Genomic DNA, 26,491 nt, shown 5'->3' with positions numbered 1-26,491 from the left:
AACCCCTCTGTAAACATATTGTCTCGTGTCTGCAGTCTGCAGAGGAGGATGCCGGGGAGGGGGAGTTCATTTTGCAACAGTGATGTAAAACATTGCGTTAAATATTTATGACTTGTAACAAAACCCTACAGTAATAGTATTATTTTGTAGTTCTGACTTAAATGTGACAGTTTGAGGCTGAAATGTTGTTTTAGGATGTACAAACTGTACATATATCATTTTTGGGGCTTCATTTTAAAGAGATATTAGCTCCATTATATTAACTTTTTTACGAACTTTGGAGGCTAATGCAGGATGTGACAGATATTTACCTCATTTCTGATTCTCCTGGAAACAACAATCACAGCTTCTATTTAAACTTGTGCCCTTTAACTCTTTATTTGATTCTTTTTTTTCTTCAATAGATGAAGCTAAAGTATTGCACAGATATGTGGTTTTACTATTGTGAAAAAATGGTGGCAGGATTCTTCAAGCACTCTTCCACAATCAACAGAACCTGAAGTTGTTTACCTTCTTGTTATCAGATGAGCTCTGTACTCTGATGCTCCTTCGTTCCTGCCGCAGCTCTGGTAATAACTGCTTCTGGATCCCCTTGTGTCAGATTGCCCCAGTAAAGTGGTTAGACTGTCGATTTAAATAAAGAATCGGGCTCTCGTGCACAGATACGAGACAGCTGCCCTATTATTGACAGTGTGTGTGGGCTGAGTCCCACATAAAGTGATACAATCCGATCAAATTATGTCACAATCATGCCACTTTAAGTGCAACTTATAGGGTAGCTGTATCAGCTGGTGTTACTATAGGGGCCAATATTTTACATCAGTATCAGCTGCTGTTTTCTGAATGGTAGTGTTTAATACGAGGCTTGCTGGGAATAGGCAATGAATTAGTCACGTCTCTGGTGAAGCCAGGCTTAATGTGATAAAGGTAGGTAATCATCTTCTGCAGATGTATAATTCACTATTAATAGCCCTTCTAACTCTAAATTTAACCATGACAAATTATTGTATTTCTGAGTCATTTTACAGACCAATCACACTCCCCATCTTCCCTGTCCCCCCCCCCACCCTAACCTATTTCAAAGAGTTGCTGCTACTGGCCCAAATGTGTCACACCTAACAAGGCTTGCTGCAAATTTAGCCTGTCAATATGTGTCAAGCCTCATTCATCAGCTATCACTCTTTATCGCAGCTGTCCTTCTTTCACGTTTCACCACCGAGAGGCTTGACTTTGCCGCGAGCTTTCGTGGCTCAGTTCTTACCCCCCAGGTCCTCTGCTTCAAGGTGCAGAAGCAATGACAGTCACAGTCCTTGCTAAAGCCGAAACGCAGCGAGGGAAAACAGAGACACGGCTGGGGGCAGAAACCGTGTATCCAGCTGATTGTAAATCTCTCGGCACAACTTTGGTACATGCAGGGTCTAATGATTGACATTATCTGCTCTTCTCTCATTGACTGGTTGTGACAGGCATGAGAATCTCACACCTGCATGAGATACTTGTCTACTGAGTGTCAACATACTGACATACAGTAACACACGTTGGCTTTTTCTTTTCTTTTCTTTTTCTTTTTTTAACAATCTTCTAATCGGTCGATCTCGTCAAAAAGAAACATACTTCACTGTGTTGTATATTTTTTTTTGTTCCCAGGGTCTGAAAGGTGACCCAGGGCCAGTTGGTCCAGTTGGTCCCAAAGGAAGGAAAGTGAGTGAGTGTGCTGTACATAGTGGCTCGGACAAAATCGCACAATAATTGTTTTCGTTTTCCTTTTTCTTTTTTTTTTTTTTTGTTAATTCAAAAAGACACTTCAGGGAATGTGTTTGACTTTCATGAGCTGTAATCCCAGTCTCAATAACGGGTTCGCCCATCTGTTTGAAGTGCTTCTATGATTGCTACTCCAAACATGGCCGGCTAAAGAATACTGTTATTGCTATCATAACTTAGCAAGACCTTATTGATGGTCATATAGAGCAGCCTTTATCACGGCTGAGAGAAAATGTTCCACTCACTATATTTGCAGAGTATTTGTATATTCACGGGGAAAGCTGTTTGTAATGGACATACCCAACAAAATCCCTTTATCTCGCCCTCTCTAAACAGTTTTTTTATGTGCCTTGAGCCTACAGCGAAAATGTGGATTGCATACTATTGCACTCTGGTTTGGGTGCTTGATGTAGAATATGTTTGAGATTTCTTAAACATTAAGAAGCCAACAGTTGTGTAGGCATGTCCTGTACAGTAGGCTACGGCTGTGGTGTCATAAGACAGGGATTTAAGACAAAGTGGAAGTGCTGCAGAGGAGTTTGATGCAAAACCTTGTTCTTATCTGCAGCCCCTTTATAGTCTGTTCAGTTACATCACTGACATGAATTAGATTAACTCTTGTTGCAATGCAGAAAATATTGGTCTTTTTAAAGTTTTCTTTTCTTTTCATCCCACAGTGGGATTATTTTCCATGTATGAGATGAAATGTTTTTCCTGTAATTAGTTGCCATATCTCCCTCTCTTTTATTTATCCTCCCATATTGGGGCTTTCTTTCTTTCCTTCTTTCTTTCTTTCTTTCTTTTTTTTTTTTTGTTGTTGTTGTCTTTTGGAAGAACTCACCACATAATTGTAGGTGCAATGCTCTGTCTGCCAGCCTTGAAGTTATAATGAGGTCTGTGTGTTTCTGTGAAGACAACAGAGAATCACAGGGTATTTTATCCTATTTTCTGGATGGGAGGGTAGGGGTGGGGGTGGAGAGAACGTTTGTTTGTATTGAAACTGACAGAGGGAGGCAGATTTGGAAGCATAAAGTAATGAGTCCCCTGAATATCCCATAGCAGGCATATTTTAGCTGTGACATTCATTTAGACAACAAAATGGATATGAACTACAAGTACCATTTTTTCCTTTCATCCACATCTGATGAAAGGGTATTGCCAGTTGTAAAGTCCACTGGGTTTTCAACTCAGTGCTTTATTAAGTACTGCTGGGTTTGTGCTGAAAAGGGGAGAGAAGTGCAAAAATATTGGACAGTGACACATGAGTTTTATCTGAAAAGACAAAAAAAAAACGAGAGGCAGTAAAAAGCATGTGAGATCATTGCTTACATTGGGTTATGCCGGCATCAAAAGACATCTACTTCTTTCCTTATATGACTTTTCGTGACTGCCTGTATGTCTCAGTCACCAAACAATGTTATCATACCTGTCCATTGTTAATACTGCAGAGCTTTTACATGATATAGTACGGCTGTGTTTATTTTAAGGCCTGTCACGTTTAATAGCACCAGCCCACCTGCCAGTTGTCTGACGGTGTGAAAGTCATCAGACGGGCTTCATTTCAAGACATACTGTAAATACCAGTTAATGGGCTTCCATAGCACATTGTGCGTATATTGAAATATTTGGCTGTGCATAGTAAATCTTATTTTACCCGACCTTCAGTTTTTATCACAGGCGTGATGGCTGGCCTTTGGGCTACATGTTTAAAAGTCTACAATATATTTAGACTTATAGATTTTGCTGTAGCCATCCCCATTGCACACAGTATTTAAAAAAAAAAATGTTATTGACTGAAGTTTTAGGAGTGTTCACTAATTATTATCTTCCTTCACAGGGTGATGTGGGTCTGCCTGGAGCTCCGGGGCTGCCTGTAAGTTTACACTGATTCATTTACATCTCATTATGCCGTCTGTATATGTAGGGACATTCAAAAGAGCTAGAGGTGTTGAAATATGCTCATGCGGGTGCGACCTGAAATGGCTGGTTCTGAGCTTTGTAAATATCACAGCCTTTTGGCTGACCAGGCGCTTCACACAGTGTTAAAGCGTGTGCCCCATGGAGATGGAAAGTGAGGCACTCAGGTGAGCAGTCTCCATGTCACATTACCATCTCTGGGGAATGGGTCAAACAAGGAGCAGATAGACAGGGCTCAGTGGGCTTCCTCACTTGGGCCAAAAAGGATAGGGATGAGCAGCCAGGCAGAGAAGAATGGAGCTCCGAGCCTCGGGGTGGGGGTGGAGGTTGACAGGTAGTCGCTGGCTGTATCCTACATGGGTGAGACATGCACTTATTGGGTCGGTCGCTGTCCCTGCAGACGTCTTGCACCCGGGAAGAACTACAGCACGCTTTATGTATTTCGATCTTATAATTGGTGCGGCTGTACTAGTGGTGTTTTTGTTGTCTTGTAAAATCCACAGGACAGAGAACATGACCCACAAATCCACTCATTCCAGTGCACACACAAACTGAAGGTGCATATGTCAGCAGACGGCGGATATATGTACTCGCAGAAGCTTGCATAGTTACCTATCAACACATACAGTGAATGCGTGGGCACAGATGCAAACACACACTCTCAGTGCATTGTAGCCGGGGAGTTGACGGCTACTGGAGATTAAGGTATACTGCGGGTGGTTAGCTAATTATGTACACATCATGAGGGGATCAGCCTGCCAGTTTTAATCAGCACTGGAGTGATACAAACACTGTGTCCTACTGCTTCTGGCTTGGCCCCTTTTATGTCACCAAAGAGTGTACGATACCCAGAGTACACTGCTGCCATCCATTAACTATTCTGTAATGCTAATTTTACATTTATGAGGAAAAGCAAAATAACAATCTTTCCCTGACTAGCGAACATGGCTTTTGCAAACTTTTTTTTTTTTTTTTTCTCCACATCATGTCAGTAAATTGGTTGGTGAGTGTGAACAGAAAATATTGGGAGGAAGCTATTTAAGTGGTGCGGACCTGCCAGCGGATTTGCATCGCATTGCTTGTTACCCAAGGTCAAAACTCTGTGCTCACAAGCCAAACAAAAGATGTACAGATGTACATGAATAATTAATCTATTAGCAAAAGCACTGCAGGAAGACTGTGGTGTGTTTTATTTCGGGTGTTATAGGTCAGAGCTGTCACTCTTCTTTTTTAATATAGATACAGCTGCAGATACTGTAGGGCAGCCAGCCTCCTTGTTAAATGCCTTTCTTTCCTTTTGTTGTTTGTTCTTTACATAAGGCTCTGACTGACACATGTTGGGAATGTCAATTTCTGCAGCTGTTTCCAAGAAAAGTCAACAGTGTTTGACTTTTGGATGCCGATTGAAAGAGGACACCAATTATTCGGCTTGTGTTTGAAAGCCGAGATGTATTATGCGGCCTTGTGTCCATTCTGTGGCCTGCTGGACAGACGACTCTGTCTGCCCTTTCCTGACAGTGGCCAGCAGGGTGTCTGGGGAGTTGTAATAGTAATGCCCTAGCTTCTCTCGGGGTCATGGCAACCAAGGATAATTACCTCATGACCAATTGTGTTGCTTGCCTGTAACTGGCAAGCAGGCATTGTTATACCGTATATGTATTGTGTGAGTCATGTTTTCATACTGACTTGTTTTCTTTGTTATTGTTTGTTTGATTCCTAGGCTGACAAAGAATGTCTCAAAGGGGATCAGGTACTTTAATTAAGTTAACATTGTTTTCGCTGAAAATACCTCAACAGTCTGTATTCTTGAGATTGTGTTTTAACACTGTCTTTATTTGCCACATACAGGGTCCTCGTGGTGACAAAGGAGAGAAGGTAAGAAATGAATAACCACATTTAGGTTTAGTGTTTCATTTTCATCTGTTTTACTTGTCGGACAAAACATGTTCTCAAGTAATCAGGCACAACTTTCACGTTCCACGGCATGTCCTTGCACAAGAACGTTAAACAAAATCACGACTCATGGTATACAATACCTAGTAGTCCCTTATAAAGATGCTGTTTCGAATAATACAGTGAAGCTCTGATCAACTGAGGCTGCAAATTGCCTCTTAAGGGAAATGCAGAGAAGTCACACAGAAACTGTTCATGAGTGAAAATGGAAACTGCAGCGGTACATTCTCTCTTCTATCTGTTCATGCATTTTTAACTCAACTAATGCTGTGTTTCCTATCACTGCAAATAAGCCAACTAGTTATCCGATGGTCTGCTGAGAACATGTGGCACAAACATCTGTCTGCATCAGTTTCCACAAGAAGCCAGCCATAATCTCTTCCTGCAATGCCAAAATGCACTTGAATGTAGCACCCAATTCAACATGATACATGTCCTTTCCCCAGGGATTGGCTGGGGTGCCAGGTCAGCCAGGGGAACCAGGCAAAGAGGGCAAAAGGGTGAGTAAACAGAAACAGTCCACCAGTTGTGTGGCCTGACTAGTGGTTGGACTGACTGAGAGGATCCAGCCTGCGGGGCGGCCAAACGGCAGCTGAGTGGCTGTTGTTGTTTCGGGGGAGGCGAAGACAATTTGTGGCAAAATGACCGCAAAGGGGCCTGCAAGGAGAGAGGGGGTGGTGTGGGCTTGTTGTATGACAATTAATGAATGGGCTTCATGGTCAAGGGGTCACATACACTCACAGTATGACTGGCAGCACACATGGTTAAGACTTGCAGGGTGACGGTGGTGGACAGTATTCAGTTTCCTAAAAGGCCAGCTCGGTTTGGGATAGACACATGACTGAGTCAACTGAAGCGTTACGCTACATTTATTTATTTGTCACCTCCTCTTGTAATAACTGTGGTTAGAAATGAGAAAGTGTCAGGGTTTGTAATGTAATGTGCACATCAAAATACATATTTACTGCAATATTGTTAATGCAGGAAGCTTTGTGGGATAAAAACTCCAAAGTTCCAGTTGATTACACATAATTACATTTACATTTGAATAGTGTGCGGCGTTCTGGCATTAGCAACGGGCAAACATTATAACATTATGTTGAGCCGAAGACTAACAACAACAAGAATGTTATTGTTCCTTGACATCACAGCTGAAGGACAGGTGGAGAGAGTGGCCTTTTGTGCCCAGCTTAATTGACTCGCCGCGAATACCTTTTGCTTGTGACACGGCGATCAAAAATAGACTGCTCAGAAGACGGAGTGTTCCTGTCTTTATGGAGAGAATGGTTATAAAACAACAGGAAAACGTTTGGCTCCAACTGCGGCGTAATATAAAATATATAGAAGGTTGGGCTGTAGAGCCCATAAGTAGGTCAGGCAAATGTTCTTTTCAGATTAAGCAAGAGCTGAGATGATGTACAATATTCGAGACATCTGGACACAAGTATCTCAAGGATTCTACCCTCCTGTGTGTGAGCACATTCAAACTCAAAACCTGCTCCAATAACATTAACAATTTATGACCTATCATCGCTGGTATCATTTCTCAATGGATCATTTCCCACAATGCATTCAGTAACTGAAACTATTTTCGGTGGAAAGTATTCAACAAAAGTGAGCTCAGAGGCTGTTGCAGATGTTCTTCTTTTTTTTTTTTTTTTTTCACTGCTGTTGTTGCTCCGTCTTATTAGTCAGCTGTTATTTTATGCCTAACCTGACTTACGTGAGGATGGAGCGTCAAAGGGACCCGAGTGTCAGAGGCATCAATTATAACGTGCACTGTTCTGCTGGATTAGAGCTTCACAATAAATCTTCCAATCATAATTGGTTCTGAGGAAGGAGAAAGTCACTTTGATGTTATGGCTCCTTGGTTTCGTATATACCTGTTATATTTCCTGTTATTTCTTTGAAGATTTTGTATGTTAAACAGCCCGACAGTTTTAAACTAGCCATTTCAGACTTTTCTGTTGTTGTTGTTGTTGCTGAAGACACAGTTCTGATCTATTAATACCCTGTCTTTGATGACTGGCTGACTTCGTGGTGACTGTTAATGTGCTAAGGTTTCTGCTTATTCTTAGCTCTAGCAGTCACATGTGGCCTAGAAGTTGTTGACCAACCTGTGTTTCTCCAGTTTGACAGCCTATTTTAGGCCGGTGGACATGTATCGTTATCAGGGGCTAGCTAGTGGCCAGCTGATACAGCAAGAGACTCGCACCCAATTAGCAACTGTTGTCCACGCTTGCAACTTATTGGTTTCACTAAGAGCCAGAGCTGCTGTGCAAATGATGCAGAATGACTTGACGTAGACTGACCACTCCGCAACCTTCATATAATAGCTGGGAGCGGAAAGCTTTCACAAGGCCTTAGATTCAAGCCAGACCATCTTTCACACTGTCTACTTCAATTTATCGTTGAAGAAAACCACTCTAAGCTATTTAGATTTACTTCAAGGAGATGTGGAGGACATCGTGGTGGGGAGAAGAAGAATGGAACCATTTGCACTGATCTTTCTCTGAAGCTGAAAGCAACATATGCAGGAGAGGATATCAAGGGCAGTCACCCAAACCCTTCAGTGACCCCCGTGTCTAACACTCACAGAATCTTGATTTCATCTTATTACCTTGATGGATGACGAGTTTAGTTTGTCAAGTTGGAGGTAAAGGCCAGTCCAACCATGTCAAGGAATTTATAGCAACGTATTGCCCCTATGTTACACATTGCCATTAATAGTAATGTGAATGGCTTGGTCTTATCCATTATGGATGGTATTGACACGTAGGACTTTGGGATTCAGTGGCACATTACAGCAGATCAAAAAAGAAGACAGGGAGCTCCAGTAAAAAGGATTTCCCCCCCTAGCTAACTGTGGTGTGCTAAAATTTTCATCAGGCGCTGTAATGATGTGCTAAGCTCTGTGTTATCATTGTGGGCTGGCCCTGTCTTACACAGGTCTAGGAGGCAAAAGACATGCATGCTGAAGGGGACAACCTTGGAATTAGAAAGTTTTCAGCGCAGTCATTTGTAAGCCAAGTATTAGGTATGCTCATACAGCATGCAGTGCAGAGACGTGCCTGCCTGACACCCATCAACAAATATGAGGGACTGTGAAATAAAGCCCTGCGTGCATACAAAGGTGATGCGGGATTTGGCGGCAGAAAGAATTGCAAAAGTACCAAATGATGTAATTTTGAATGCTCAAAATAGGACTGAAAACCTACGCTTGGTCAATGCACGCTGCCTCCTTAAAGCCAAAATATACAGGGATGCCACGGCAAGCTCGGTTTATTCATGTCGTGCCAAGTCTTCCTGCTACTCTGCTTGGGTAGCTGGCACAGGGTTGTGAGTGGGTTCCGTACACACATGGGTTCATCCCCTCTATAGTTGCAGGTTCCTGTGGATTAATAAATAATCACCTTAAGAAATCCCCCATTACAAGGTGGGTCTTAGAGTTTTAATCCACCACATTAAGCCTTATTAGCTGTATAAATGTACCTGTATAGAAAAAATAAGTCCTCGCTAAATATAAGTCACTGACGAATGCCATGTTGATTCCCTTGGTTTGCTGTGGAAGACATGTGATGTTGTCATACATAATGGACAGGCATTCATTATAATTAAATGTTCTGGGACCACAAGCGCCATAAATAGATTTTCTCTATAGCGTCCATACCGTTTTCTATTGATAAACTCTATTTTCTTCTGCAGAACGTACATGATGTGAAAGCAAAGTTTTTAGAAATCGGCCGAGGGCCTCTAATGTGACACGGGTTCCTTGTGTCCTGCTGTGGAAAAACACACATCTCTGACAGAAGAGCTGCACAGTGTTTGTTCTTATTGCTGTAGACATGGCTGTGCAAGTGCAGAGATGATGAAACTCCAGCAAACCCAAGAGGAGGCAGAACAGTGCAACTGCTCTGTCTACGGATGTGTTCTCTTCAAATGAATTATGCAGTGTAGATCCTCTTACTGATTTATTTATTTATTTAAATCTAGGATTATTTATTTAGCTATTTTGCTTAGCAAGCAAAGAAGTTGGCCCTGTCGGCAGGTTATATGGATTGGTACCTGGTGAGTTGCAGCACAGTAATAAGCATGTAGCTGTCTTTTACTGTGCATGAGGTGAAGAGATTTCTGTAATCTACAAAGATTTACCATCAGGTACGAAGTGACATTCTCAATTGACTGCCTTCCAATTGTCTCTAGTATCTCTTTCCTGTAAAATGGCTCCTGTTTCTCAGGAAAATATTCGTCTGTGTACCTCAACTGGGGCTATGGGCGGATGACACGGCGCCACATGAGATGCCTGCCTCATATGTCAAGGAGATAAGCGCTTACAAAAGTCACAATAAAGGTGACACTTAGTTGAGGGAAAAGTCATTAAAACAGAGACTTAATCTGGGAGGAATCACTTTTGTACTAAATAATATGATGTGCCACATCAGTGCCACAGATAAAAGAAGTCAGCCAGACTATTGATGACTACTGAACACACACGACAGAGTGGAGCTCTGTGACATAGCGGCGCTTTGATTTTACTAGCAGGTTATTCCTCCCATGCTGAATCATGTATGCAGTAGATCTACCATGGCCACTATTCACAGTGTCAGACAAATCATGCATTATTTATTTCCAAATCATTCTTCTTAGACCTATTGTTCAGTTTTGAATTATAGTTATTACACTGTGAGGATGTGTTTTATGTTAATGTTTTTCTCAGAGATATGTTGATAGTGTAAGATCTATGTAACAGGTTCAGACACACAAGGTGCCTTAAATGTATTTATATCTTGTGACAGTAGACTTGCAGCAGCATGGCGCCTTGATATTAGTGTACGTTTTGATTTCCTCACAAGTGCGTATCAGTAAAGTCATGAGACGGCTTCGACGTGTGATCCTCGTGCCGGAAGTCGAATGAAACCGGAGAAGAGCTTTGGTGTCAACACGATGGTCACTTGTTGGCTATTGGGCAGGAAGACAGTTTCTCAGTAAAGAGACTCATCTCCAGTTATATGGGAGAGACGGCTATTTGTAAAATAATATGAGTCTGTGTCTCAAAACTTCAACTGCTGTCACATCACATCCGTCAGCTGTCATCGCTTCAGATCATGTGATGGCACAGTCGCAGATCAATGCACGTCAGTAATTGTAGTGCAGACACACGTTCAGTTCTTCACTTGTGTCAAGAATTCGAGAGAATGTAACGAACGTTTCCAACAGCTGCCGGGGCTTTTTAAAGTGCCACAGATAAAAGCTGTCAAAACAGTACAAAAGATCATCTGTCTTGTCTTTGCTTGGCAACTGGACTGGTCATTTCTAAAAGAGAGGGAGGTAATTGCTGTCTTTTGGAAGTGATAGTGGTGTTTACATTTTCCATTGAAGCCCTGTGCTGAATGACTGAGACAGCTGTCTATAAGTCCTGACCAAAGGCACCGGCAGATTTTTTTTTTTTCCATATTTCCCTCCGTCACCCTTGTGCTGACACGTCTTAAAGGTTGGGTGCTAAACTAGGGGTCAAATGTTTTCTCCCAGGCCAGTGAGCGACTGTATGAGTTTGCACTGAAGTCATTTTCTCTCCTACCAAACTTTTGATGATTGTCTCTCAGCACAGGACGCATGCGTGTGCTTGATTTGACCTTTTTTTTTTAAATATATATATGTATATATATATATATATGAGTAAGGTATCCTTTTAATAGGGCACCAGCATCCTACTTGTATTCTCTATTAGATGCTATAATGGAGGTGCATCGAGATCCAAACATTAGACACAATAACGTTCATCTACTATGAATCTATGGATCATTCTTACACAGATAATAGCTGTTGTCATTTAACCTAATTTGGTCTGAAAGAAATGTTGTTCTCTGAAAGCCAAATGTACGCTGTAAGATGCCTCCCCTCTTACAAAGCCGAGCAAATGTTGTTTGGAGATAATTGAACCACCACAGTATACCACAGTATATGTAATATTCATATTATATCTGATGGACTTGGCTGAGGTTCATCTGGATCAGTCTGTGTGTCTGCAGAGACCCAAGCAGACAGTGACAGTGATAGGGAAGGAGTTATGGTTCGGTTTGTAGGGACGGGAACATTTGGCAGAGGCTTCCTGCTCCATAGGTGGAGGCAGACATGAACAGCGATGCAACTGTAACAGACTATTGACCTCTACCAGAGCACCTGCAGGGTGAGATTATTAAGTAACGAGTCCCTGGTGAGAATACCAGCCTTCCTGCCAGAAGTTCTCCACGGGAGGCTGCCGCTGATTTGGGTGATACAGTAAAATGCATGAAATTACAGCCGCTATTTGATTGGAGCCGTGCTTTTTTTGTTCAGCTATACATGTGAGCTGTGTTCAGTACAACACAACTATAGTGATGTGGACTATTAATTTCTCCCTAAAGGCTTTCTCAACAAGAGCCTGCATATACTTTGATATCTTAATACAGACATTAGATTTTACATTTGATAGATTATTATTCATGGCTGAATGTAAATGTTATGAAAGGAATCAGGATAGTGTGACCTTGACTCATTTGGCATGTCTTATAATTACAATCTGTAGTGAAATAACGTCTATCCTTTATGTACACGTCCACATTTATGTCTGGTAGATTCAATGTAACTCAATAGTATTATAAATAAATAAATATCTGTAATATTAAACCGTCGAGACACAATTGTCTGTGTCTGTTAAACCAGTGTTTGAATACAGTAGCGTGATGTAGATATGTAGTTACAGCTTTGGCCCAACCCATTGAAGCTCAATGGCAGAGTAACACGGAGAGAAGAATTTACAGGTCAGCAGGGCTCACAGCTGAGATTTTATGGCAAGATTTACACCCTGTGCCATTTTACAAGCAGGGGGAGGATTCGTTAACCCTTTGTTGAACAAAATGGGAAAGGTTATTCTTCTCTCTCTGTGTCCAAATTCGTATTGAGGAAATCCAGAGAGCCGCTCTTTTGACACCTGTATTACACCAGGAGGTAACACGTTGGCCCGGTGCACAAGGCAATTAATCTTGTCAATGTCAAGTGCATTGGGAGGCAGGATGAAACAAAGATTTGACCTGATTGGCTATGAAAAGGTCTCGCATTCGGGCCCAGTTGGGAAAGAGGAGGGTTACAGGGGGAAGTGTTTGGCACATGCGAGGACGGATGCACAGAGCTTTGATTTATCTGTCTGACTCTCATCCTTCCCAGAGAGCCCCAGTATGGCTACATCCATGGGTGTCCAGAATAAACACACATTAATTGGCCAATTAATTACAGGGACGAATACAGGGGGCAAGACTTTGAGAGGGCCACTTTGATTGCACATTGTTCACTGGCTTTTGTCATCACTGGGTGTGCATGTTTGTGTGTGTCTGTAAGCTGATTTGGGTGTGGGTGCATACGTGCACAAAGCTGATGTTCAACAGGGGGTAATGTAGGTCAACACATCCTCTGAGCTTTTGAAAAGCTTGATATAGTTGGCCAGAGCTTGGCCCTCATTCACACGTCTACAACCTCTCGACTTTCTCAGGAGACAGAGCTGTGCCACGCGGCGGGGACGCTGCAGCCTGCGTATGCATCCCTGCCGCTCCAGTGTCAGGATTCATCAGGGCCTGGCATCCCCTTGGCCTGTGTCTAATAGGCCTACCTCTCAACATTTCCAAATGTTGTTGTTGTTCAATGTCTGCCAGGTCATAGCAACACTAATGGAGGGTCATGTGTCAGATGGGGTCAGCTGAACTAGATTCACTCGACTCAATGAGTTATGTCAGTGGGCAGGAGAGGACCGGCCCCTATGACTGTTCTAGGCATCGCGGCCTACACCATAGCTTCAGTCATCCAAACAATGGGATTTCTCTGGCTCCAAACAGTCTACTAATGCACAAAGACACTCTCCTGGCATTTTAGGCCAGTTCAAGAAGGAGACCGAGTTCGAGAAATGCTGAGAATGTAAATACCTTTTAAGAGGGCGTTTTGGATTGAAGCGTGCCCCGAGTCGGCTCTATCTGTGTCTGCATGTATGTTTCCTGGGCCAAGGGGATGGAGGAAGACACAGAGAGCTCAGAGTGCAGGCTGACGGAGGCTGGACGGGGAGGAGATTTAGCCCTGAACACTGCAGAACACAGAGGCACGGTGGTGGGAGGCTGCATCGCTTTCAGCACACAGTTACAGCCTGCCATCCATATTCTGATTCTTCACACTCTCATCCTGCCCGCGACCAATTTAGATACATTCATCTGTGTCCACTTTAATGGCATGCCAGGGAGCAGCGCATTTACAGTGGCCTGATATAACACGGATGGTAGTGTGCGGGACCTTAGTGTAATCTGTTATGCGTGGTGAGTGATACGAACCATAAGACTCGCTGAAGGCTACAGTACCCGCAGCAAGCGCCCTGTGGATCTTTGCACAGTGTATTCTCTCTGACCTCAAATATTTGGTTTGTAAAATGAACCAGGGTTTATTCAAAGTAGATTTTCAGCCTCTCCTATTCACTTGTTGGATAATGCGTTAATGAAACACTCTGTATCTGTAAACATAGGACGCGAGCAATCTGCTCCGGATGAATAATACCGCCAAAAGTCCAGATGAGACTGTGAAATTTCTGAGAGCCAAGACTAATAACAGCATCCATTAGGAGATGAGAACATTCAAGAGCCAATGTCGGCCTACTGAGGAGCCAATGCAATAGGCACCCAGCTTGCAAGGAAACGCTGCACAGACATTCAGCTGATAGGTGGGAATTGAGCTCATAGTTTAATATAGATTTATCATCTTCACCACATAAAAATGCAAATTCAGATAATATCATCATCCCTCTTTCCTCTCCTTAGGAGTTGTTAAAGTCAATGAGCTCTTAAAACTCATCGCTGAAGACGTGGTAGAGACGTGGCTGTTGTAAAGAGCTGCTCTGGAGCTCCCATGGGACTGCCTTGACTCAATTTCCATAGACATCCACTGTCTGCATTTCCCATGTTTGCCTTTGGCTCCAGTGTTTGCATACTGTGTGGTAGTGAGATTTTGATGTTTGCAGAAATAGCTCTGTAATGATTGTTTTACCCAATGATATGCTGCATTCTATGACTGGGTACCCCTGTAATGCCACCTGTGTCCCTTTGTATTGTGTGACAGTTGAAAAGAGCCATAATGCGGTATGAAAATTATTGTCACTCTCTCTCACTCTCATGCAGCTTCTCGCTCTCGTCTATTTGCTGTTTCTCATATCGTTGTAAGCCCTCTACAGAAAAATCTCCTTTACAGTATTCAGTGCCTAATTGCCAGGCTGCCTAATTAGGGATGTTACCCAACACACATCATACATTCATGCATTGAGGACATCTATCCTCTCTCATAGAGAGCTTACGGTCGCCTCATTGGCTCTATCCCCTGCTACGTACAAAATTTGTGATGAAGCTAGTTTGCCATCTAGTGGCACATGTACAAATCACCATTTGGTCACATGGGATCTATGATTGAGTCTCTGTGAGGAAAGCCTTCATGGAAAGCTTTAGCCAAGAGACTATAGGTGCAATCTTGGCCAGCTGAGCTGTGTCTTAAGTCGGCTGCAGTGTCAGCCATCTCTTTATACGTCCCTGAATATTTAGATGGCTGGGAGTTAAAGAGAGCATTGTGTGCCAGTCAGAATGGTGAAAAATGCTAAGCTGCATTTGAGCCCCTGCCAGGCAGCTGTCGGCTTTGCCGTTCTCTTCCTGCCCCGGCCGCTCCTCTTAACCCTCAGTAAACAACTGGAACAAATCCTATTTTATTGAGGCTTTTACCAAGTGCAAGGGATCTCTGCAAGCTCCAGTGCCCAGGCATTTTCTGAGCTTGTGCAGTGTCCTAAGATGGCACCCAGCGAGGGCAGTCAGAAGTAGGGAATTTGCACTGTCTGCCTCTAATTGGATCCGTAATCAGAAGCAGGTGAGGCTGCGGTCTCTGCAGTGTGTTTTGTGACATTTCAAGCGAGCAGGATAATCAATATTTACCTCAGAAGCAGCGATAGCTGATTTGACGTAGTGAAAATGGGCTTGGGGAGACTTGTGTCAGCTGCAGCTTATCGAGCCACATAGTTGATGTGAATTCACTGAATATTTGTCCCCTTCTCCAGCTGATACTCAGATGATCTTCTGAAGAAGCTGGGCTCTAGTCTGTAGTGCACAGATGAGAGGATATTATTAATGTAGGTGAAGCTGAGAGCGCAACTTGTCGGTTGTTCTTTAGAGAATCACATTGAACAAGTATTTTCTATCACCTCTTTGCTCTCTATTTGGAAGAGAAAAACAACTTTTCCTTTTAAGAAACTAGCTTTGGAGTGTATATAATATTCATTTTCATTCCCAACATATTGCTTAATAATTAGACACATACTGCTTTTCAGCTAAGCACAGTGAAAGGTTTCAAAGGTTGCTGCTGAAATCTTGGTATTTCAGCGATCCTTAGTGCATCCTTTATGCTGTTTCTTTTCCTCGTCTTGGTAATTCTTATGGTTCATGGTGCAAATTTTTAAATAAGAAACTAGAAAATATTTGCAAGGGGGAAAGGATGACATTTCAGAATTAATTGCAGAGTAAATTAGTTTTTGCCGGCAGTGTGAGTAATTGTCTGTATCTTATATGAATCTGGGTACAACAAATGCCTCGAAGGGAGTCAAGGTTTGACCGAAGGACTGAGGGGATCCAACACATCTGGTTGTTATGTCTCAGTCCTTTTTTCCATCTTTCAAAGGCCAGGAGCAGACAAGGATTTTCTCATGGGAATAAATATTGTGACAGGCAAAAATTCTCTTCTGTGTGTGTGTGTGTGTGTGTGTGTGTGTGTGTGTGTGTGTTCATTCAGCATGTGCATGTTTGTCTGTCTGTGTTTGTGTCTTTTTGTGGTTCACACTTGTGGATGTCTGTGTGTATTTCTGGACAGGCTGTGTCCAAATCATCCTTTCAACACTGCTCGAAGGATGTTTTTTTTTTTTTTTTTGTCTTTGGTCACTCACTGTACTGCTTAAGTACACTTTGCACACACAGACAGCAATAGCAGGAGCTCCATACCACCGACTCTTTGTTCTGTGAATTATTAAATGACACGAGGATATTATGAGGGTTTATCATCTTCACTGTCGTACACACTTGTACACCAAGCAAATACAGCTGCTGCTCATAAGCTACATAGTCAGTTTGAGTTAAACGCAGTACAGCAGTTAGACAAAAGGCTCAGGTGGCCTTAGTACACGTCCCCAGAGGCAGACAGGACTCAGCTCAGGCAGAAAGAGTGGGAGTGGCATGTGAGTTTTTCAGTCAAGAAAAGGTCATCCCTCTCATGAGCCCCATAACATTGTTGCCGACCAACTTGGCTTGGTAATGTCAGATAGTTTCTCCTTCAGGACATTAAACTTCTGCGTCACACATGAGACAGGCAGAGGAAAGAAAAGCAGTGTACCAAAGATTTCGGTCTGATGTCAGTCAAAAGCTAGCCAGCATCATGATCAATGCCAACTAACCAGGCTTCATTTGGTTAAAAGTAAAGGTGCAGTAGCTGAATAAGTTCTCCTCAAAGCTGTAACATCACTAAAATGACCATAATGTGGCTCCAAAAAATACATAATGAATTAAAAACAGACTGGATTTATGAATTAGCAGAGAATTAATTCAAATAGGGAAAATGGACATGATGTTTGGGAGCCCCAGTGGCTCGGAGTCTGAGATATTGTGTTTTAAATCCAATAAAATCTGATGTTAATATTAGTTGGAATTGATTTACCTGCTGATAACAGTCTCTGAATATAAAAGGGAAAAAAATACCCATCATTTTGTGCCTCTGTGCTGTTTGTCAGGTGTGAATTGGGTCCTGTGGTGTTGATTTCAGGAGGCTCCTTCAGCTTATCTCCTGACCCCTCTTGACGGGGACATTTGTCAGGTGGATTACGTGGCTTTTTGATGGTATATCTGCGTTATTGCTAAAAATGCATCACTTCTGGCCTCTCCGCTTTAAACCACCGTGCCTTCCCAGTATGGGTATTCGGACATGGAATGTCTCGGGGAACATGTTGACATTTGGGATAAGGATTATAGAGTCATCGTAAACGAGTGCTTCTGCTGTGTGTCACTGTCGCTGTTGACTTTGCTCTCAGAGTGGGGCTTGTGTCGCAGGACTGAGCCGGGCCCCATGTCTGTGCTTTCCTTTTACACTCTACAACTCATGGCAGAGTCGAAGCCAGTCGAGGCTGAGATCCATGTGGATTAAGTCGGAAGTTGAAAATGCGCTGTCAGTCTACCGAGGCCTCCTCCTTGCCCCGGCACCAAATGTGTGCTCACTCCAGCTTCACCAGCACCATTATTGAATTAGTGGTTAAAATGAAGAGCTTCTTCACATGTCTGCTATGTGGTTTGCAGGTTTTTAAGAGACCAGATAAATAGTTCTTGTGTGTATGTGTTTGACTTTGCCTGCCCATCTTTGATTTACTGAATAAGATTGTTCATCTTTCACTCCAACTCTCCCTCCTCTCCTTTCCTCTCCTCTCCTCCGCAAATCCCTTCATCTTTCTCCACCTCCTTCCCTCCCTCTCATCCCTCATTTCCTTCCTTGCCTTCCTCTATCTCTCCCTCCCTCTAATCTACTGCAATGACCTGAAGGGGGGCTTCACACTGCAGCGCTCAAATAATAATCAAGCACTAGGATGTTGTCAAATTTATAGGACAGCGAGCGTTGCATAGCAACAGAGATTGCCAGGGTGATCCAACAGTCGCTGGAAGTTGGGTGAGGGAGAAACGGGGCGAGTGACAGGAGACAGGAGGAGGAAGGAGAGATGACAAGAAAAACAGGAGAGAGGGATGAGATGAGAGTAATAGAATTATGATATTGTACACAAAGGGAGAGATAAATGAGAGATGGAGAAACAGAAAAGGAAATGAGAAAGTTAAGGTTGGCTTAGCTGACAGAAACCATTCACACACTGCTGGCTGGACTTGTTGGCCTGCTGTTCTATTATAATTCAAGGTATAATTATAATGTGCCGTTTTGGCACACACTGGTGGTGTTAAGTTTAAGAGTGGCTTGACTATAGCAGAGCAAAATATGCATTTAACTAATGGTCCAAGTACGACTGCAGGCTGATCTTGCTAAAAAATCCTTTTTTCTGTCTTTCTTTCTTTGAAGTTGAAATCCTCAGTTTCAGTTTCCTGTCCATCCTTGTTGCCTAGAGACTGCGCTGGGCTGCATGTCACCTCTGACATGTATCTTTGTGTCGGTGTTATGTCTACCGTCTTCACAAGAAAACCTGAATTCCTAGAATTTGCTTGGCATTTGGAAAATGGACAGTCTTGAATAACACATATTTAAAATAGCTAGCAATCATCATCACTTGAATGCGTGCACTGTGGAGAATGATATCAACGACTTCTTACCAGAAGGATGCTTTACGGCTGAAGGGGCCTTTTTATTATTCCATCACTGTAATGTGCTCTAACGGTGAATGCAGTGGTTCCATGACGACGGGACGGAAACACAAAGCCAGTCATAAGATACGATGTTTTCTTCATGATCGTTCCACAATGAATGAATGAATGAGACATAGATGATGACATTGTTAATATCCACTTTGACAGGATTAAATAACGCTCAACGAGTGGTTTACAAATGGAAATACAGCTGCTGGTATCAAAGGAAGTGTGTCTGCATGAAGCAGTTTAGTCGTACTGCACTTTTACAGAAGTCTAGTCTGGCATTAACGCAGAACTTCACACACCTGTGCTAACTGTTGCTGCAGCGTTTGCTCATGGGCACTACAGTAGCTGCTGACATCTTGATTATCTCAATATACCTGAGCCAGCGTATGTCCCTTCAGAGGCTGTTATCTCTCTGTGTCACTGGCAGGTGTTTCAGTTTGGAGAGTCAACTGAGTGCAAACGGTGATGACAGCTGTGCTCTGGACTAATTATTTCTTGTCACCGAGCGCAGATTTGTTGGGGACGGTGTGCTAACCAGAGGTCATCTAGACAGAAAGGTGTCAGTCCAACCCAAGGTCACCTGGTGGAGCCTTTTTAATGTGAAAATGATGTATTGATAATACATATCATGATGTATTGAATGAGTATGTTTTAGTTTTAACTAAAACTAATCATCATGACACTGGGGTTTATATCAGGGCTGCAAGGCAGATTACTTTCAGGTAGTTGTACTTAATATAGTAGTAAGTGAGTATAAATCCAACGTGACTGCTGTCTAAGTAATAAAGGCTCCAGTGCACTAAAACATATTTTTGCTGTCTACTTTTAATTATGACAGAATTATATGTTTTCAAACTGTTGGAAATCGTTCACAGGATTTTCAGGTTTGGTAATAAAATCCATTTCATAGCTTGTATTGTGGGTGACTGTATCGCTAAGTTTAATAATGTGGAGTTTAGTCATTTAGTTGTTGTGACCTCTAGATCTAAAGTGCCTCACTTATTCTGATGAAATTATGCAAATACATGGACGCAGAATTAGCATGCACTTTGCTGTTAAAAAGATTTAAGGGCAAAAGTGGGAAAATTATTTTGAAAACACTGTAATTCATGACCTGCTTGGAATAACAGCATATGAAATATTCATTAGCTAAATTAGTTACCTGTGTAATCTGCGTTCATTGTGGAGTTGAGGGGAGAAAGGGCAGCGGCGGGGTCGAAGGCCAGAAACGAACAGTCTGATCTTTTTGCAAGCGAAGCAGCGCTTCAGTGTCAGTCTACTCATTATCAGCGAAAGAGGGAAAAATAACAGCATCCACCCTCGCTGAAACGCTGCCTTTGTTTGTAAGCGATAGACCTTTTACACAAAAATCGCTGTGTTTGAATCTACATATATAGAACTGCGATACACCAGCGCTCGTTGAATGCTTTGGCTGCCGCTCTCGACGGCTCTTTTCATGCCACAAACACAACGAACCTCAATTAAGTTTTAAACGGCTCTTTCCGGCGTAATGCAATGTCAGATATTCAAAGATTTTAAGGTTTAAAGGTGCTGCTCCCACACATCGACGCGTCTCGCAGCTCTTCTCAGCGTGGCACTCCTTCCCTCTCAGAGTTACATTAGCACAGATGATCAAAAGATGCCGGCCAAGGCAGTGTTGGTACATCAAACACGAAGAGAGCAAACTCAATTCCCACGAGTAGGCACACACTGGCTCCACTGTGTCATTATTAAGGTTAATATTTACCGTATTACACCTTGGCTTCTCCTGTTTTCATAATCCTGTAATCTGTGGACTACAAACGGGGAAGCACACACAGCATATAAGCACGAGAACACATGCAAACAGATGATTAAAAGCAATAGCTCTCAGTGAAGTTCCCTCCTTTTGTCTTTGTTGCAGGCAAACGTACGTGTCAAATTCGACCCAGTTAATCAAAGTGTGCGCACATGGAGTGTCAGAGGGAAGAATCGGGGGCGTTGCTTTGTGATTCTCTACTTTTCTTTCAGCAGCCGGTGATTCTTCCCCCTGCACAGATCTACGCCACCACTAACTCGGTGGAGGAAAGAAGTGTTTTTGTGTCACCCGCACTAACACATACAGTAGGAGAGAAGTACAATGTTTCAATATAGCAATTGTGCCAGATGATGAAACTCCTATTAGAAAGAGGTAATCACATTTAGCCGTAATACAGATAGCTGCATTGTCTCATACTTCTGGCATTGATTACGCTGCTGTACAGTGAATTGATACTGGCCAGAGTATTACCATCTCCTAATTGAGCTGATTTTACATCCGTCTTGTGTGTGTGTGTGTGTGTGTGTGTGTGAAAGCCAGCTAATTCCAGGCACTTCTCATAACACACAGCCAGTGATGCTCTGCCAGTTTATAGGATAGCTGTGGGGATATCCACAGAGCTTTATCCTCTTTTCTCACGAGGACATAAACCCTCTTGATGTAAATTATACCAACTTTGGTTTGGTTCAGATAGCATTACATCTCATTAAGATGTCAGCTTTTCAAGACTTGCAGACTTTCAAGCACTAAGGCCTTTTGCAATTCACAAAATGTCAAAAACACAAATTCAGCTTTGAAACAGGCAAAATGGTTCAAAATGGTTTCTTCCCTCTGACCTCGTTTTGCTATGCTGGACAGCATTGGCTGGCTCGGCCTGTTTGCTGCTGTATCTGCTCCTTGGGTTGATTAATGCACCGAGGGACTCACACAGCTGGAAAGGAGGCAGTAAACCAGAGGAGGGAACAAAGACTAGTGGGCCACACGGGGTGCAGCAATTAAGCTGTTTTCTTGTTGTTAATTAAAAGCAAATTAGAGACTGCGACAGGAGTTGCTGTCTAGCCTTAATTGCTAGCAGCGTGTATGCCCAGCTACACCTGTTGTTCCTTCTTCGACTCACTCATCTTAATCTTTTTTTTGTCTTCCTCAGGGACGGAGAGGGAAGACTGGGGAGCCTGGACCCAGAGGCCTGCCTGTAAGTACGACAGGCGCAAACACAACTTCATTTGATTGATTTACAGTCTGGAATTCTTAAATCTGAGCTATATATATATTTTTTTGGGGTTCAAAGTAATTGGGTACAAACATTTTGGAATCCGTCCAATAGGTCACCTCGGCCAACAGCCACAAACAGCCTGTGAACAAACTACATTGGCCACAGTGTTGTCCTTTGGGTAACCGCGCCTGTCAAAATACTTCTGCTGAAAAAGTGTGTTGTTTCCGCTCGGATTGCTATTCTAAGTGTCTGACAACATTATGGAAAAGATCCTCTAAGTTTAACCACAAACAGCTGCTATATTGTTCAGTTAAAAGCCACCAGACTCCATTGACAAAAGCAGCAATTTTACTCTGCAGAACACAGGAGTCGCTGCCTCAGTTGGTTGGTTTGCGTGTGTTATTGTGTGACTGTGGTGTTTTTAAAGAATTATTTTGGGTCCAAATTAACATGTTAAAACACCAAATTAGCAAGATTAGCAAATCCTGTGCTCTGTAAGGTAAAATCACCTGTTTTTCCTCAGCGTAGGCTTTTAACAGAGCGATATCACAGCTGTTTCTGGTTAAGCAGAAAGGATCTTTCAGGTTTATCTCTGCAGGGATCCTTCACATTACAGCCGTTGTAGCTCGTTCACGGCTGCTGGCTGAAGCAATCTACTGGACCAGTTCCAAAAGTTTTGCACCTACAAGTCATTTTGAACCCAAAGTAGATAAAAGATACGACCCAGTCTCAAAAATAACCCTTAAGACAGAGAGAAATCTGCAAAATCTGCAATTCAACTATATAAAAAACTACTAGACATACTGTATTTTTTAGTTTTATGCATCCATCTCACCATAATGAACTTATTATTGATTATAAAAGCCTTTTAAAAAAGAAAAGTCAATCAGTACAGCAGATAAGCATTACAGAGTCCAGCACAAAGATCAATCGCACTCTATGAAAAATCTATGTACAGATTTGTCCATTAATTCCTTGCTGAGGATCTACTGACCTGCTAGAAAATTGTCTCCCAATTGCCCACACTCCAGTAAGAGGGCTATATTATTAGCACAAAAAGGAAATGTTAAGGTAGCACTTGAGAATGCTCGTATTGATGAGTAGGACAAGTCTGCCTGTAAGGCCCGTTGACTCCTTGAATTATGGTCTTTTCCTCCGGCAACCAAACCAATCCCAGACACTGTTTGTGTGTTTGGGTAGTGACCCACGCTCTAAAGGGCACAAAGACCACGATGCGTTAAAGGAGACAGCCTGTCAGACTCTTAACTGCTCTGATGTCAGGACAAACAGGAGTGTTTAGGAATTATGTAGCTCTGATGCGTTGGGTGTCCAATTATTTTCATGCACTATTGCCCTGATTACACTCTTGATCAAGACATAGGGTTTGTCTTATTTCATTTCATCCAGGAATCCAGAAATAGTCTGCTCTGCCTCCATCACCGTTATGCACAATAGGTTCAATTATCTATAGTATAATCGAGCTACTCACTGTTAATCCCATCCCGCATGACTCAGAGAACTCCCTTCCTACTTAATAATGCAAAAAAGTGTAGGACACAAAGTTGCAGGATAAAAGAAAGACAGGATGGAGAAAGTGTGACATTTCTAAATGGCAATGTCCCGATGATACCCTTAGCATGTGCCAGCTTTGCCTCCATCCCCTGGTATTGGCATTTATGAGTCACCTGTTTTGCTGAGGTAGATCTCAGGGGCAAAATCATCTATTCAAAACACACACCAGGGCATCCACTCTCTCTTGTCCACTGGCAGCAGGACAGTGCTCGCAGTTGAGGGGGCAGCAGTTATTTTTCAAAGTCAAATTAGCATTGCACAATAACAGGAAAGTCACACAACAAAGACACACTCACAGATAATCTATAGACTGCTGGGGGCCAGCCATTCTTTATGAAAGCTAATGCTGGTGCAAAGGTTAGAAAATATACCACAACAGGCCTTTGCAGTAAATAGAAATATTTTTCATTAATTTGTTGGTTTAAATAAGGGTCAGGAAAGGTTTAAGGTGGTTTAAGGTGGTTTAAGGTGGTTTAAGGTGGTTAAAGGTGGTTTAAGATGGTTTAAGGTGGTTTGAGGTGGTTTAAGGTGGTTTAATAACGCGTACTGTTCTGACATGAAGTCCTTTTTATCCCCTTCTCTCTGTGTGAAAAGACTATTTCATTGCTTGTAATTGCAGGGTCCCCCAGGAGCCTCTGAAGGAGCAAGTGTCAAGGTATCACTCAAAACATCCTTCATCACAAAACAAAGTAGCGTCATGTGGCATTTAAAGTAGATTTGAGCTGTCAGCCTGTTTGATAAACTAGCCCTTACCTGCACTTCCAGCAAGGGTGAATTGTCAAGATGACTGAGCAGTGTTCATTGTAGCAGTCCTCCAAACAGGCGAGGAGTTTAATCATCTGCACCGTGCATAAAGATGTATTGTGTGTAACTTGTTGTCCCGAGAAGACTCAAGGCGCATGTGTGACCATCCCTCTGTCCTTCACTGACATTTTGTGTTTGTAGTCAGGAAATGATCTCTCTCGTCAGAAATGGCACCTTTCAGCCGATTGTATCTTATCTACTGTGTAAGTTAAATAGCCGTTCCCGCCCTGCACCTCCTGCAGCGCAGCGCAGCGTGACTCGGCGCTCGCGCTCCAAACAGACAGATGGCCATTACATACAGTGCTTTTGCAAAAAGGGCCTGCAATCATTTTCATGAAGCTCAGGGGTGCAGTAGCTCACCAGAGGCACATGAGATATGTGGTGTAAAGAGATGGACCTCTACCAGCCCTCCCACCGTCTCTGTTGCTACCTGCTTCCTTCACACATCCAGCTGCACCCCCTCATCCCCCCACCCACCTTCCCGCCAAGCCTCCAGTGGCCCACTTGCGATCATGCTGAGAGTGAAAGCTATTGTGTAGTGGACAACCTCTTGACCGCAGCTGTTCATTTGATGTATAGGTGCGTCGTTTGCTGTGGTGTCAGCTCAGGCCGCAGAATTCCTCCTGCCCCCTCTGCCCAGAGGAAGGAGAGGTGTCAGCTGGCCAACCTTGAAAAAGAAAGTTGTCTGCATGAGGACACACTTGTTATACCTGAAAACAAATGGGATTGCAGTGGGTATACCTCAGTGGAGGCACGGCGGAAGGCAGTTTCTTTTGGATAGAAATGACACAGTTTTACTATGCCCTAGTAAGTCGAGCTTGAGAATTAATAGACAAACAGACTTTACCTTGATTAAGTTTTCATGAGTTTCCTGTAATTGGCTGCCGAGCTGCAGCTTTATTATCTTACTTTGAATCCGTCTCATATCATAAAATGAAACTGTAAAAGTCAAACCTTCGCGCGGCAGAAAAGACAAAAAAGCTGCATAAAATTTGCAACTGCTACTACAGTTTCATGGGTCTTTTGTTAAATAAATGTTGGAAAAAAACATAAAGCGACTTGAAGCGAGGGTAGTAAATAATTATTGCATAACAGTGCGTCTTTGAAAAAATGAACCTGTAGGCTCACTGTAACTTAAAACATGAATCTGAATTCAGAATGATGAAGAGTAGAGGAGCACTTGCAGGTGACAAACCCTGCAGGAGAGCAAAGCTAGACCATTTGAGATTAGATTAAAGGTTGCATTATGATTAAATAATATGCTTAAACATTGTTTTGAGACCACTGACTCGTGCTGATGTGAGTTTGAGATATTGTGAGCACTTTTTTTTTCAATACTTTAATGCTTACATTAAATGTGCATGCCAGTCTTACCCTTGCCATGAATGAGTCATGCCCTTACATTACGGATACATCTCGGCTTCGTCATTGCAAATTCATGCTCACTGTGGATGACAAGAAAAGTCTGTTGTCCCAGAGTATCACGTCACACTTTAATCTGCTAAAATGAAACAAGTAACGCCAAGTTAAAGCAATTTACACAATCCAGCATGATAGGTGAGGGAAGCTAAACGGATGGAAAGGAAAGTACGTTTCCACGAGCAGTAATAATTGAGCAGCATCAGGGATTCTCACTACTTCTCAGTGGCCGTCCTTGTGCATTTTTTAGCCTGGACAAAACAGACGTAAGTTAAGACTAAACTACAGCTTGTGTAACATCTGTGTGAGCTGAGCCTCCTTCACTCACTCAGCAGAGTGTGAATGTTTTAAAGTGAGAAAAAAAAAAAAGAGAGAGACTGTGCGGTGCATGATGTGCCGGGAAGACGGCACGCTCATGAATCACATCTCCATAACTGTATCTCCCACTGACAGTCTCAAACGGGCTCTGACAGAACACTGCAGATATTGATGGAGAGACGGGGAGGAATGCAGACAGGCTTAATTGCAGTTCGATGACTTGAGGTGCCTCAAAGTCAACATCACCCACAGATTTCCACGGGAGGACGCGTTCCCTGTCCTATACACACTGGGCTTTCTCCTTGT

The 26,491-nt window shown here is 42.7% G+C and overlaps 1 protein-coding gene across 1 annotated transcript in view; it reads left to right on the top strand.

Moving 5' to 3' along the window:
• Nucleotides 1-26,491, top strand: part of LOC139211001 (collagen type XIX alpha 1 chain) — a 92,630-nt gene that overhangs the window by 27,269 nt on the left and 38,870 nt on the right. The window contains exons 11-15 of the mRNA XM_070841238.1: nt 5,399-5,428; nt 5,527-5,553; nt 6,078-6,131; nt 22,007-22,051; nt 24,264-24,299. Of these exons, the coding sequence (XP_070697339.1) occupies nt 5,399-5,428; nt 5,527-5,553; nt 6,078-6,131; nt 22,007-22,051; nt 24,264-24,299 (192 nt within the window). The remainder of the gene's footprint in view (nt 1-5,398; nt 5,429-5,526; nt 5,554-6,077; nt 6,132-22,006; nt 22,052-24,263; nt 24,300-26,491) is intronic.

The sequence above is a fragment of the Pempheris klunzingeri genome, chromosome 12 (genome assembly GCF_042242105.1).
Source record: "Pempheris klunzingeri isolate RE-2024b chromosome 12, fPemKlu1.hap1, whole genome shotgun sequence".
Classification (NCBI taxonomy): Eukaryota; Metazoa; Chordata; class Actinopteri; order Acropomatiformes; family Pempheridae; genus Pempheris; species Pempheris klunzingeri.
Note: the sequence above shows the minus strand (reverse complement) of the source record. Positions and strands in the feature narration are given on the sequence as shown.